The sequence below is a fragment of the Callospermophilus lateralis genome, chromosome 10, assembly GCF_048772815.1.
Source record: "Callospermophilus lateralis isolate mCalLat2 chromosome 10, mCalLat2.hap1, whole genome shotgun sequence".
NCBI lineage: Eukaryota > Metazoa > Chordata > Mammalia > Rodentia > Sciuridae > Callospermophilus > Callospermophilus lateralis.
The window spans coordinates 54,081,206-54,094,109 of NC_135314.1; the positions used below are offsets into that span (position 1 = coordinate 54,081,206).

Here is a 12,904-nt window from a genome sequence, read left to right on the forward strand (position 1 = left end):
GACTGTGTGGTAAGGATCTGCCTCACTGACCTGAGCATCGGTGTCTAAGGCTAAGTGAACAAGAATAAAGCATCATGTTAAGCTGCTGCATTTGGGGGAGCTATTTGTTACTGCAGCCTGGTCCAAACCTAATCTAATTAACTAAAACAAGTACAAATGGGAAAATCCCTGCAAAAGGTCTAATTCCACACAGTCTTGGGTGGCAGAGACACTGGGCTTCTGCTGATTTCATTGTCATCCACTCTGGAGTGATCTCACTTTTACCTCTGGAGAGGTTAGGAATGCTGGCTCCTAACTTCTTTGCCTTGGAGTTTAGTCTGAGCTGCTCCCTACCTGTTCCATCTTAAAGTAATAGGCTCCCAAGGCTAGAATAGACATGAAAAGTCATCTGATTTTTCTCCTAGCTCCAGAGAGAACCTCTTTTAAACCATCTGAGATGATCAGGAACATTGTCTGGATTTTCACTTCCCTAGAATGGAAACATAACAAATGTCCTTAGATGCCTGCTTTATACCTTCTTACTCCTATGCCAGAAGAGCTTTAAAAATATTACTTTTTAGTGGTAATTGGACATAATACCTTTATTTTATTTATTTATTTTTATGTGGTGCTGAGGATTGAACCCAGTACCTCTCAGGGTGAGCCCTCTACCGCTGAGCCACAACCCCAGTCCCCAGAAGAGCTTTAATGAATTGTAAAATATCATCTAGGACACTCTGTGATGAAGAAACCGAGGTCCAGAACACAAACAGTGGTTAAGTTGGAGAAAGAAGCAAGGGTTCTTAAACCAAGTCAACCCTGTCCCAGGTTCTATACTGCTTCCAACTCTCTTGCTGATTTCTTTTGTTCTGTCCTAGGAAGAGATGAAAAGTGCTGAACCTATCTACAGTGTTCATCAGTCATCCCAGGTTCTTCCTCTCTCCTTACTAATCCACTGGTTAAGCACTACCCAGCTGACAATTACCCTGAACTTGGTCATTTGACTTAGAAGTTAGAAAGAAGATTAGACAGAGATAAACCTATGCCGAAAGAGGAGGGGCAGGTGGCGAGTGCATGTTTGTCCTTGGGCCATGGTAGGAAAGACAGATTCTCAAGTGGGATCCCTGAATCCACACAAGAATCCTGGAAGGGCCATTAAATCCTTAAACCTCTGCCTAGGAGGGTGACTAGTGCTACATGAAGTGTTCTCTGCCAAAGGAAGGGAGTGGCAGTGACCATAACCTCCGAACACAGTGTCTTGGCCTGTTAGGATCTGTCTGATTGGGTCTTAGCACCTGTGCAGTCCTGCCTGTTAATATGGGAACCGTGTCCAGAGAAGTTGAGCTGAGGCCATGAAAGCAAACCAAGTTACATATTGGGGGGTAATTGTAACTTGGAGAGACCCAGGAACTCTACATGAGACTTAGAAAGTTGGGTTTGTTTTGCGGTTCTTCAGAAATAAAACAATAAAACCAAATATTTACTCGTTACTTTCTCATTTAAGGTGAGCTTGTTTATACACAGCATCTTTAATGCTTTCTGCCAAGTGACTCATTTGTACTGAGTCACCAGAAAGTGGACCTAGGTGAATCTGCAGCCACCCTGCACACCACAATTTGCTCATTCCCCTGGAGGCTGATCACAGAAATCTGGCGATAGAGAAGCAAAAAGGAGCAGGGAAATGGGAAGAAGTATGACAATCCCTACTCAGGTTTTCATGAGCATCTGGTAGGCAGACAGGAGATCTCAAGATACCCAACAAAATCACCAAAGAGCAGTGAGACATTGTCTGAATTGCAAATTCTGATAAGAATTAATGATATTCAGATATTTGCAAATAAATCACTTAATCTTTGGGTCTCACTTCAAAATCTTGGCGAGTTATTTCCCCTTCTTTGTGAGCCCCTCCTTCTTCCTTATAAATGAAAAGTCTTGCAGTCCTAAAATTTAGACATTTTGTTTATTTACTGTGAGGAGAAAGGTTATGGATATGGATGTACATGAAACATTATTTACCAAGAGAATTTGTTCACATTAAATCTTTGAACCTACCTCCTGAAGTTTTCATTTAAAATTCACTGATGCACAACATTTTGTTTAATTTGCAATCCGCAATTCTTTCACTGATGATGAGTTTGCCCTAGCTGAGCCTGAATTCACAGTTTTCTTTTCCCTGCAGCCTGTTTGGGTGTCCTGGTGGTGACATCTCTGCAGAATTCTGGTGTGAGCCAAAGGCAGATGGAACAGAATCCAGGTTTGGGAGGGCACAGGGGAATATTAGGATTTCCGCCTGGTCAGAGTGCCAGGTGTTAGGCTTGGCAAAAGCAAGTTTAGCATCAGTGCTGGGGACCTGAAGGGGCAGTGTTGGTGATGGGGGTAGGGGTACTTCAAAATTAGTAAGAGCAGTGACAGGGCTGAATGGGGCGCATGGGCCAAGCTCTACTTCCCTTTCCTATAGAAGCACTCGGTATATTAACTAGTTAGTGCCAATCATCTTACCAGGACCTGCTTTTTGCAGGTTTACTGTGCGTTTGACTTGGCAAAGTGGTTCCTGATTCAGAAGGCTCCGTTTTTCTAATTTTTCTCCAAAATGCAAAGCGATGCTCTAGGGCGTGTGCGTGTGATCAAAGTTGCACAGAGGCTCGGTTGACCTCATCAAGCTGTCCCAGCCCGGGTGGTTCTCGGGGGCCGGCCCCCGCCCCCTTCCTGCCCTCCCTCCGCTCCCGGGCCCGCTGCGCGGGGCCGGTGATGTCAACCGAGGAGGAGCCGCCCGCCCCGCGACCCGCCCGGGCTAATTAGCATGTAGCGGCGCCGCGGGCCGCCTCCGCCGCGCCCGCCCGGCCCCCGGCCGCCCTCCCGTGGCTCCCACAACTTTTGAGGCGTGGAGCGCGCTCACAGCCTCACTCGGCTCACTTCCCCAGCCCGGAGCGGCAGCGGCCGCCCGATTCCCTCGCACCCGCGCCGCCCCGCGCCCTCCCCGCGCGCCGGGCATGTGAGCGCGGGCGGGCGCCGCCACCATGGCCTCGCCGCGCGCCTCGCGGTGGCCGCCACCGCTCTTGCTGCTGCTGCTGCCGCTCCTGCTGCTGCTGCTGCCGCCGCTGGCGGCCTCCCGGACACGGGGTCAGCCTCCCTCTCCGGCCCGCCCAGCGCTCCTGTCCAGCGTGGGGCCGGCGCGGCCCCCTGACCGCGGCCCGGAGCGCGAGTTGCAGCCGCCGCCGCCGCCGCCCCAGAAGCGCCGCGAGCCCGCGCCCCTCGGCCCCAGCCACATTGTCCCCGCGCCGGGCGCCGCGACACGGCGGAGACGCTCCGGCTGGGCCCCCGGAGTCGGGAGCGCGGGTGAGTGAGAGCTGGGGAGCCAGCACCGAGCCGCCTTGGTTTGGGGGGCGCCCCGGGCCGCATCCCTAACCCTAGGCCCCTCGGCGCTGCTCGACCCTGGCCCGGGGCTCCGCTTGCCCGGCGCGTGTGGGACTCTTGAGACTCGGCTGGGAGGGAAGAAAGCTTCCCCGGTGGCTGGACTGGGAGGTGTGACCATTCTCTCCCCAGCTTGGAAGAAAACTTCTCTCTCCCATGGGTACCCCAAATGCTACTCACCCACCGTTAAAAAAACAAAAACAAAACAAAACAAAAAAAACGAACAACAAAACCCCCAAATTGCCTCTCCCACCGCGCGGGTGATTAACTTCAGGCCGTTTTCCCTCAATTCTGTTCTTTTTCTCAGTAGATGCAGAACTGGTCTCTGCAGGTACAGAGCCTGACTTCCCAGTATAAATAACGGATTTTTAAAGGGTTCTGACACTAAGGCTTTTGTAAAGGACAAAGAATGTAGTTTGAAACCAAGCGATCTATTGACTGAACTCTGAAAGAGAGGAACTTGGTGAAGGGTCCACAAACTTGAACCCCTGTAAGGCAAACGCTGACTTTTTCCCTCTCCTTTTCTTTCTCAAGGAGCTAGTGCTCTATACACAGCCGCTGCCTGGTCTAATCAGAGAGAGGGAACAGATTTCTTCTGGTTGCTCTTGTGTCTATCTTCTTTTTCTGATTTGGAAGAAAAATACCCAGGACTGGGTGGAATTCTAACCATAATGCCATTATGACCTTTAGGATGGCCTCTTTTCTGGTCTTAGTATCTCTGTCTTTGAAATGGAAGAAATGACCCAGGTTTCTCCTAACCTCCTGGTGATGATGTGACAAAATGAAAGTAAAAATAATGGAAAGTGCTTTGAACAAAGTCAGCAACGTGGTGGTGGTAGCCTTTGCCTTCCTGTGAGTGAGGAAGGTCGTACAAGCAGGGACAGGCTAGATTGTTGCTATACTGGACCATTCATTTGGAGTTTAGGTGAAGGTTGAGAAGATTTCATCTGCCTGAATTTCAGTTCAGTTACTTTTCTCATATCTCACAACTTTCTAGTAAGTGAAATAGCTTGCTTCATCCAAGGGATGTTTGCTAGAGTTAAATATGAAAAAGATTTTTTTGCCCCCCATAAAACCTCAACTCCATATTTGACAGTTCTCTCATTGCAAACTGCCTTGTCTTTGTGAATCTGTCACTGGCCTGAGATTGGTAGACCTTCAGAAGACCTTCAGGAGACCCATCCTGGAGCGACTCTGACTTCAGATTACTAATAACTTTGTTTTGTTAGGTTTGGAGGGAGGAATCAAGAACATGAAAGAGAAAAATTTCTAGTTTTGTCGTAGTAGAAAAGTAACTGAGGAACACTGTATGGTATTTTGAGAGGTTTTCTAGATAGTCAGTGGAGTGTAAGGAGTTGAGGACATTTCAGAGGGGATACTCAGGAATGGAAGCAGGTGTCTCTGGCTGTATATAGATAGGCCTTCTTAGCTGAGAGGCCAATCTTATTAGGGAATAGCTGGGAGGGATGCTGACTTGTGGGGCCCTGGCTAGAGGAGGTTGGCACAGGAGTCTCCTTTCTCCTAAGACTGAGAATCTCCACAGGTCATAGTGAGGTGGGTGTTACTGAGGGAGGAACTGTGGAGGCAACTGGGTTAGGGGAGAAATAAAGTAAGAATCAGGGCCCCAAGTGATCTGAACTCTCCTATGGCTGTGGCTCTCTAACTTTCCTTGTTTGAATCATTTGGGAAGGTTTGAATTATTTCATGGAGGCTTTTCATATATGAAAGAGTTCCAGAAAGCAATTCAGGAGGAGTAGGAATAGTCTAAACCTTCTTACCTAAGGTTTCCTGGTGTCCCCACAAAATCACCCAAGGAGTGCTTGCCCTTCTGCTGGTTTAAGGCCTGATTTTGTGTGGGATGTTAGAAGGTGCGATTAAAAGAGTTGATTTTTATTACCTGTTGAAAATTGCTAGAAGCCACCAATATGGCTGAAGATCTAGGAATGTCCTATGCTTATTTTCTGTTAGTGGTTCAAACATTGTCACTTAGGGAGAACGAAGAAACAACAAAGAAGAAAACCAGCATTAGGTAAATTCAGTGAGTCCAGGTTTTCTAATAACCTCTGAGGAGTTGTCTGGCTTGTTTTGCTTGGCCACCATGCATCATTAGGTACTGCCACTTATTCCACAAGGCAGCAAAGTCTCAAGGCTGAAAGGGCTTCCAGAGGTCCTGTAGCATTCACTGTGTCCTGGGCTGATATCTGCCTGCCCTCTCCTGCACCTTTGGTAGAGGGTCACCCAGGCTCTATCTCCATGTTTCTGTATTTGGGGAGGTGAGTACTCCTGCTGGTAATTAGTCTTGAGTCTTACAAATAATGTGGTTGTTAGGGAAACTGTCTGTAGCCCCTTCACACTGGGGAGGTGCTGGTGGTCAGTGCCTGGCTCTTATAGCCTTGAAGCTCTGGCTTCTAAATACACCCTTGTCAGCAGTAGGGACCAGGTCTTTCTTTCCTTCCTTTCTAGCCCTTCTCCTCCTCCTGGCAGAGTTCAAGGTTTCTCTGTTGAGTAATTACATTCCATATATGGTTGGGTTTCCTGTATTGGACTGTAAGTCCCTGGACAGCCGCCCCCTGTTTGTGTAGCCATTGTTAAGCTTTTGCACCCACCTGTCACCCTGCTGGTTGTTCAGTTGCCATTTACTGCTGGTATTTCAGCCAGTGGTGAGAGGAGGAGGCTGAGACCTAGAGGTTTCCTTTTTCTGCATGGTTTCCTGCTACTCAGGGCTTCAGAGCGAGAGAATTCTAAGCTGGGTACTAGGTTCATATGCCCTGGTTTTTAGATCCATAGGCCATGTTTTATAATTGTGAGATCTGCAGATGGGCGGGGGCGGAAAGGCTGAAATCATAATGAAAATCTATGCAGAAGCAACATACTTTCCCACCCAAATGGGAAAGGATGCTGAGTAGCTGAGCAGCCAGCCCAAGGAATAATAATCTTAGAAAAATGCGGTTCCCTAGAGTAAAGGAAGTGTTCTGAGCCCAGCCCCTTATGAGCTGTTAAATAGCTGTCGCCTGAATTGCTCTAACTTTGTGGGCCAACTTCGTCATTGAGCTTGGCTGCCTGGAGAACCATTACAAGGTGCAGTAAAGTCCTGGGTTGGGCAAAAGGCAGCCCTTCAGGAAGGGAAGGGAGAGTGGCTTTCCTCCAGGAATGCAGCCCTCTTCTGGCTGGGGCTGGGGGAGGTGACCCTGGGAAGCCTGCTTGCCTGCTTGCTTTGATGGAAGGTGGCCTAAATAGAAGGAAGGTTGTGGGGAGAGGGCTCTCCATGGGGCATGTGTACTTACAAGCCACATCCTTTTAACCTTGCAAGTACCTGTTTATTGCTTCCCTCAGCATGTGTGCATATGCCGAGCTGATATTTTCTGCCCAGGAGCTGACTGGTGTGGCCAGAGGGAGACAGGATAGTGCTCAATGCCAGCTGGGTAGTTACTGCCTCCTAGTCCTGAAGAGCCAGGGCAGGAGCCTCTGCCCTCCTGGTGATCCCTCTGCTTTCCAGTGGCCCTGCCCAGCTGGCTGAGAAAGTGTCCTGGAGCTAACTTGTCCTTGTCCGGAGATGCTCAGAAAGAAAGCAAAGAACAGATGGCAGATGCTGTTTGTTAGCTACTTTCTGACTTCTTCAGCAGCTTCCCTGTCCCCAGTGTCCTTTCTGTATGAACAGAGGTTGCAGCTATAGAAAATGTCTCTTTTTTTGCAGAATCCTAGGGGGACAACAGGGGAGGAGACTAATTTGATCTCTCTTTCAAATCCTTAGCCTTTGAGCACCTATGTGTAGTTAGGTGCTTTTCCATTTTTTATCCCATTTCATCCTTAAAACAATCCTGCAAGGGCGGTTATTTCCCTTTTATAGTCATAGAAAATGAAGCCTGGTAACATTAGGTCACACAGAAAATGGAGGAGGCAGTATTGAAACTGATTTTGGCCAAACCCATTGGCTCTTTCCACAAAATATGAAATCTCAGTTTTCTCATCTGTAATATGGAATGACAGTTTTAGATCTAAGATTTTTCCAGCTCATCAGTCTTCTTCCTCCTTTCCTTGGTCCTTGCTCTTGCCATTTGTTAGATATTAGAGATTAGGGACATGATTGGGAAGGGATGTCAGTGGTAATGGGAACAACCTGCAGAGGAGAAATTAAAAAAAAAATTGTCTTTAATTGTCAAGAAAAGACTTAAAATCTTTTTTTTTTTTTTTTTTTAATGTACTGGGGATTGAACCAGGGATGCTTTACTACTGAGCAATATCCCAGCCCTTTTTTATTTTGAAGCAAAGTCTCACTAAGTTGCCCAGGTGGGCCTTGAACTTTTGATCCTCTTGCCTCAGCTTCCCAAGTTGCTGGGATTATAGATGTCCACCACTGTGTCAACACCTCAAGTCTTTATATTTGTATAAAAATGTATTTTACACAGAGATTGTGATTTATGCCCTACTTCTCTGCTAATCCATAGATTATTGGTGTCAGAAGTCACTCCATTAATTATCAACCAAACTAAGTTGAATTGTTGACTTTCTTGGTGGGTACTCTCCTGTGAAGCAGGAGCAGTGGCTGATATGTTGAGCCTGTTGCTAGTCATTATGAATGCCATTTACAGGGGGGAGAGGTTAAATGGTGCCCTGTTTAAATGCCATTTTAATGTCTATGCTCTTGTCTGCCCACTCGCTATTTCCTCCATCATAGGCAGAAACAAAGATGTTTCTATCTTCTCTTTCCCTCTTTCTGTTATTGGAGTGTGACAGATGTCTCCATCTGTGTCCTGTTTGACTGATTTGTAAATCAGGAAATATTTACTGAGAACTTACTATGTGTGAGGAGCTGTGCCAGATAATAAGGAGGCACATCTAACTTGCCCCCAGGGAAACTTTTTTTGAAGCATGAACATCAAAGATGTAAAAAGTGAAGTAATGATGCATTAATGATTTGTAACTGAAGAAATACCACAAGAAGATCATACAGACCACAGGAATGATGTGGCTAGAGAGAGCTGCAGCAGCAGGTAGAGGTGGAGACTGCAGGGGACTGGAGAGTCCAGGGAGATCATGGGGAAAGAAGGGGTTGATTTAGCTTTGGAAAATTGACAAATGTAGATATACAGAGAGGTGAAGGAGGTGACTGGCATCAGCAGAATCCCAAATGTTGAAAAGGTTGAGACTTTTTAAATGGAGGTGATAAACAACCAAGAAAGTTCAGGAAAGGACTTGGGTTGATGAATAGGGCTCCAGAGACCCCTGAAAAGGGGACTAGGGCCAATTATAGAAGGCTTTAGAGGCCTGTTTAAGGTGTTTGTTTTATCACACCCACATTGAGGAACCCCTAATGGCCTTGGAGCGGGGAGCACTGTAGTTGCCTGTTCATTGTTCTTTTGTGCTTGGTGCTGGGGACTCACAGATGAACCACAGACAGGTCTGCCTTTGCACCAGCCCAATATCTATTGCACAGCAGGTGGGATGCTGGTGGGCAGTGTGTCGATATGTTGGAAAGAAAAGACTGAAAACATGGCATGGACTGGAATTGGGGGGGTTGGGGCGGGGTGGAAATTGAAAGGGGGAGATGTGAGTGCCATTTCAAAGGGTAAGACAGGCAGACCTGGGTTGGAGGGCCACCATGGTGGGGGTGAAACTACCTTGCCATTAAGGAGCCTACTTGTTTTAGACTTTCCCTCACTGTCAAGACTGTTGCAGATTTCAGTGGAAGAATTCTGTGAACCCTTGAGAATGTGGAACTGAACTTGGGAGAAGCCAGGGCCGGATTCAGCCTGGAGGGTATTTGGTGAAGCCACTGGGCAGAGGAAACTGACCCTGGCTAGGTGAAGAACACCCCATGTAGACCAAGGGCAGTGGGAAAGAGGAGGACCCAGCCCAGGTGCTGGCTCTGCATGGTGTTGCAGTGAGAGCCAGGTCAAAAACGAGTTCACGTGTTTTGGCTTAGATTTGGCCGTACCTCCAGGTGCTGTCTGCCCAAGTTAGAGGGAACAGGGAGATCTGGGAGGATGAGACCCGAGAACAGCCTTTGGATTTGATCCTGAGCTGTTTAGTGAGGACTGTCAAGAGGGTAGAAAGCAACCTGCCAGGAGTATGGTAAGCCTGGGAGACAGCAGATGTGGTCCTCCCTGTGGTAAGTTTTGACAGTAAAGTGAAAAAGGAAATCAGAATCAGAATTCTTGATTCTCACTCCCTAAACCTATTATAGTTGCTCAACTCTTCCCATGTCAGGAATGGTCAACACCATCCACCTGCTAACTTATACAAGATGCCTAGAAGCCACCCCTCCCACACTACACCATTCCTCACCTTTCCTACATTCTTTCTTGCTTTGTTTTAGGGGAGGGGGCAATTCTGGTTGATTCTGTTACTAAAATACATTGTGAATTTGTCCTCTTCATCTTTACAGCTCTTTTTCTGTTCTCCCTCACCCACTCTTGCTCTCTCTCTCTAATCAATGCCACAGAAGCCAGAGTGATCTTCTTAAAATGTAATTCAGGTCACCTCATTCTCGGGCTTAAAACCCTCCAAGAGCTTTGCATTGTACTTGGAATAAAGTCCACCCCCACCCCCACCCCCGGCTTGTTGGAATTCAAGGTCCGTAGTGTCTGTCCCTATACCTCTCTGGCTCTTCTTGTTCATCTCCCTACTTGCTCCCCACATTTGTGTGCATTTCGAACTCACTCTGTTTTGGAGATTTGGTACAAGGTGTCCCCCTGCCTATAGCAGAAAGAGCCTGAGGCAGAGGGAACAGTAAGAGTAGATGCTCTAAGGCAGGAACTGATCTTGCCTTGTCATGGGATTAGGAGGAAGGCAGGTCACAGTGGCTGGGTCACAAAGGGCCATGAGAAGTGTGGTAAGGAGGTCAGATTTTCTTGTAAATGCTCCGGAGGCTCTGGTAGTAAGATCCCTTAAGGAGCTCGAAGACCATCTGTTAAGTCTACAGAGGCTGTTAAAAATGGACACACTCCTTTTGCTTTGTATTTTAGCTCTGGGGTAGTGGCGCTACATGGTACTAGGCTGTCTTTCCCGTTATAAAGACGTTTTCGAAGAAAACTTACAGTTCAGATGACATGATAGGCACACAAGAGGCCGTGTACCCAACTCCTAGGATTGTTGGGGGGACATGAGAGAAGGGCTGATCTTGCTGGAGACCCTAAGTAACAGAAGCTCCTATGTCTCTGTGTGAGGCTCTCAACTGCTGGAGGTCAAGAGGTAGACATGATAAGTTGACAAGTTTCTCCTCAATGTCTGATAAATTGGAAGGTGAAGACCAAAGAGGAAGATGGATGAAGAAGTAGCCAAGAGAAAGCTCTTCAGGTGGCCATGCCAGTTCCATCCTTTGGACTGAAGCAGTCAGACTGCAGGAGAGAGACCACAAAATAATAAGCCTTTGAAAATCAATCAGACTTGGACCTCTGGTCAATGGGTATTTTCCCTCGGATCAGAACTGTTGGGGGTTATGAGTCAAGAGCTTAGAAGGATCACTTGTCTTCATTTCCTGCATCATTCATCAGATTGGACTTTGAGTTTTTATATGCATCCCAAATAAATTTATCATTATTTAGGAAATACAAGAGAATATTCTGTAGGCTATTGAAAGCAAATTTTAAAAAGTGGTTTATAATAACAGCATTATTGGAATAACAGCATTATTGGTCATAATGGGACTTCTTTGATGAGGATCACACTCACTTGAGTAGGTGAATTCTTGTGGTTTGTTAGGAATTATTTATAGTATAGTCATGCCTGGTGTAATGGAGTGCTGCTATCAGTAGCCACCGACAGAGTTAGGAAAGAGAGATGCCAATGGAATCTTAAGAGCCCTGATGTGGGTCAGAGGTCTTTGGTCTTAACCCCTTCCGCTTTGAAGCTATGTAGTATGGGAAGCTGTCTAATGTCGCTAGGTCTTAATTTCCTTATGCTAAAAATGGGATAATAATGTCTGTCCTGCTTCTTTTGAGGAGGAGCCCTTATAGGCATTGCAAAGGATTTTAGTCAGAATATAGTGAACAGACTATGACCTTGGGCAAGTCCTTTCATCTCCATATATCTGGAAAATTGAGGTGAGGTAATAGAACCAGTCCTGTTGGCTTCACAGTGTTGTAAGGACAAAATGAGTTAATCCACGTGGACATGCTTTGTAAACACGTCCACGCTGTGTCAATCATTAATGCTCCTGGGAACCCATCAGGCCTTATGATTACTCGAAGTGAGGAGGGGCTTAGAGAGAAGGTGGACATGAAGGACGAGTAGAAAGCTGGAGAAGACGTGGGGAAAAGGAGGACATTTCTAGAAAATCTCAGAGGACTTTTTCCGTCCTGCTTCTCTTTGCCCTCTCACCTGTCTCACCTCCTTCTCTTTGCCATGACTGACTCCTTTCCATCTCTTCTCTCCCTCCGAGTGAGATATTGTCCATAGTTCTACCCTTGGCCTTCTACTTCACCTCGGTTCAGTGGACATTTTGGGGGGCATCTCTAATGAGCCATGGTCTCTTTTACAAGACACTTAGGAATGTGATCACATAAGCCAGAATTGTGAAACAAGATGAAATGACTCCAGAGGAAAAGCGTTTTCTCCAGGGAAGGCTTCTTGGAGGTGCTGGTGCCTGAGCAGGTCATGACCAATCAATCAGATTTTACCAGAAGGCCAAGGGGCAGGCAGCAGGACATTCTAGGCTGGAAGGATGGCAGGACAAAGGTGTGGAAGGAAGATGCAGGGCAGCGTCACCTGTTTTTTTCTGAGTGGGTGATTTCCAGAATTTCTATCTTCCCTTCAGCAATCCATCTGTGCGCCTCAGCCACCTGCCAGGCACACGTGTTTATGGTGTGTCGCTTTAAACTGTCAGATTACAGTTATGGAAGCAGGCTCACTACCTTTACTCCCGCAAACCTGCCTTCCCTTTGCTTGTTCGTGGGCCCATTCATTTCCAATCCACTGCTCAAATCTCAATCCTCTTTGTCTCTTGCCTTTTCTTACATGTACAGTAGTCGCCGTCGACTGTTCCCTTCCTTCCCTTCTCCTGTCCTAACTCCCATTTCTCCAAATCCCACCAGAACACTGAACCCCATTGGATAGTGGGCTAAGTAGGGTCTCAAGATGCAACACCTCCATCTGTGCCATGAAACCCCCATTTGGATTCTAGTATCCTTAACAAGGCACCTTTGTAGCCCACCTGGAGAAATGGCACTTCCTTTCTGGCTTTCACTTTTAGCACATGTGATTATTTCTCTGATGCTCTCTGCCTTGGCTTTTTTCTTTCACTCTTTTTTTTTTTTCTATTTCTATATTTTTTTAATTGGATTTTCTTTGGAATGGGTGGGTCCAGTTTTATTATGACCTGTTTGACCTTGGGCAAATTACTTAACCTCACCTGTTTCTTTATCAGAAAAGCAGGGATAAGGAGACGACCTCATAGGGTTGTCATGAGGTTGAACTGAGACATCCCCGTGAGATGCTCAGTGCCTGGCATGGAGCAAATGCTGTATAGATTATTTTTTATATATCTATATCTAAAATGCCATTACTATTATGTATT

General features: G+C 46.8%; 1 protein-coding gene across 3 annotated transcripts in view; it reads left to right on the top strand.

Annotated features, from left to right (window-relative positions):
• The first annotated feature begins 2,869 nt into the window (after positions 1 to 2,869).
• Heg1 (heart development protein with EGF like domains 1) overlaps positions 2,870 to 12,904 on the top strand; it is an 88,799-nt gene continuing 78,764 nt past the window's right edge. For 2 of the 3 annotated variants that reach the window (XM_076868781.2, XM_076868782.2), the window contains exon 1: positions 2,871 to 3,315. In XM_076868781.2, the coding sequence (XP_076724896.2) occupies positions 2,997 to 3,315 (319 nt within the window). In that variant the 5' untranslated portion in view covers positions 2,871 to 2,996. Of the gene's footprint in view, positions 3,316 to 12,904 lie in introns of all 3 variants that reach the window. The other variant, XM_076868783.2, reaches the window with a different exon arrangement.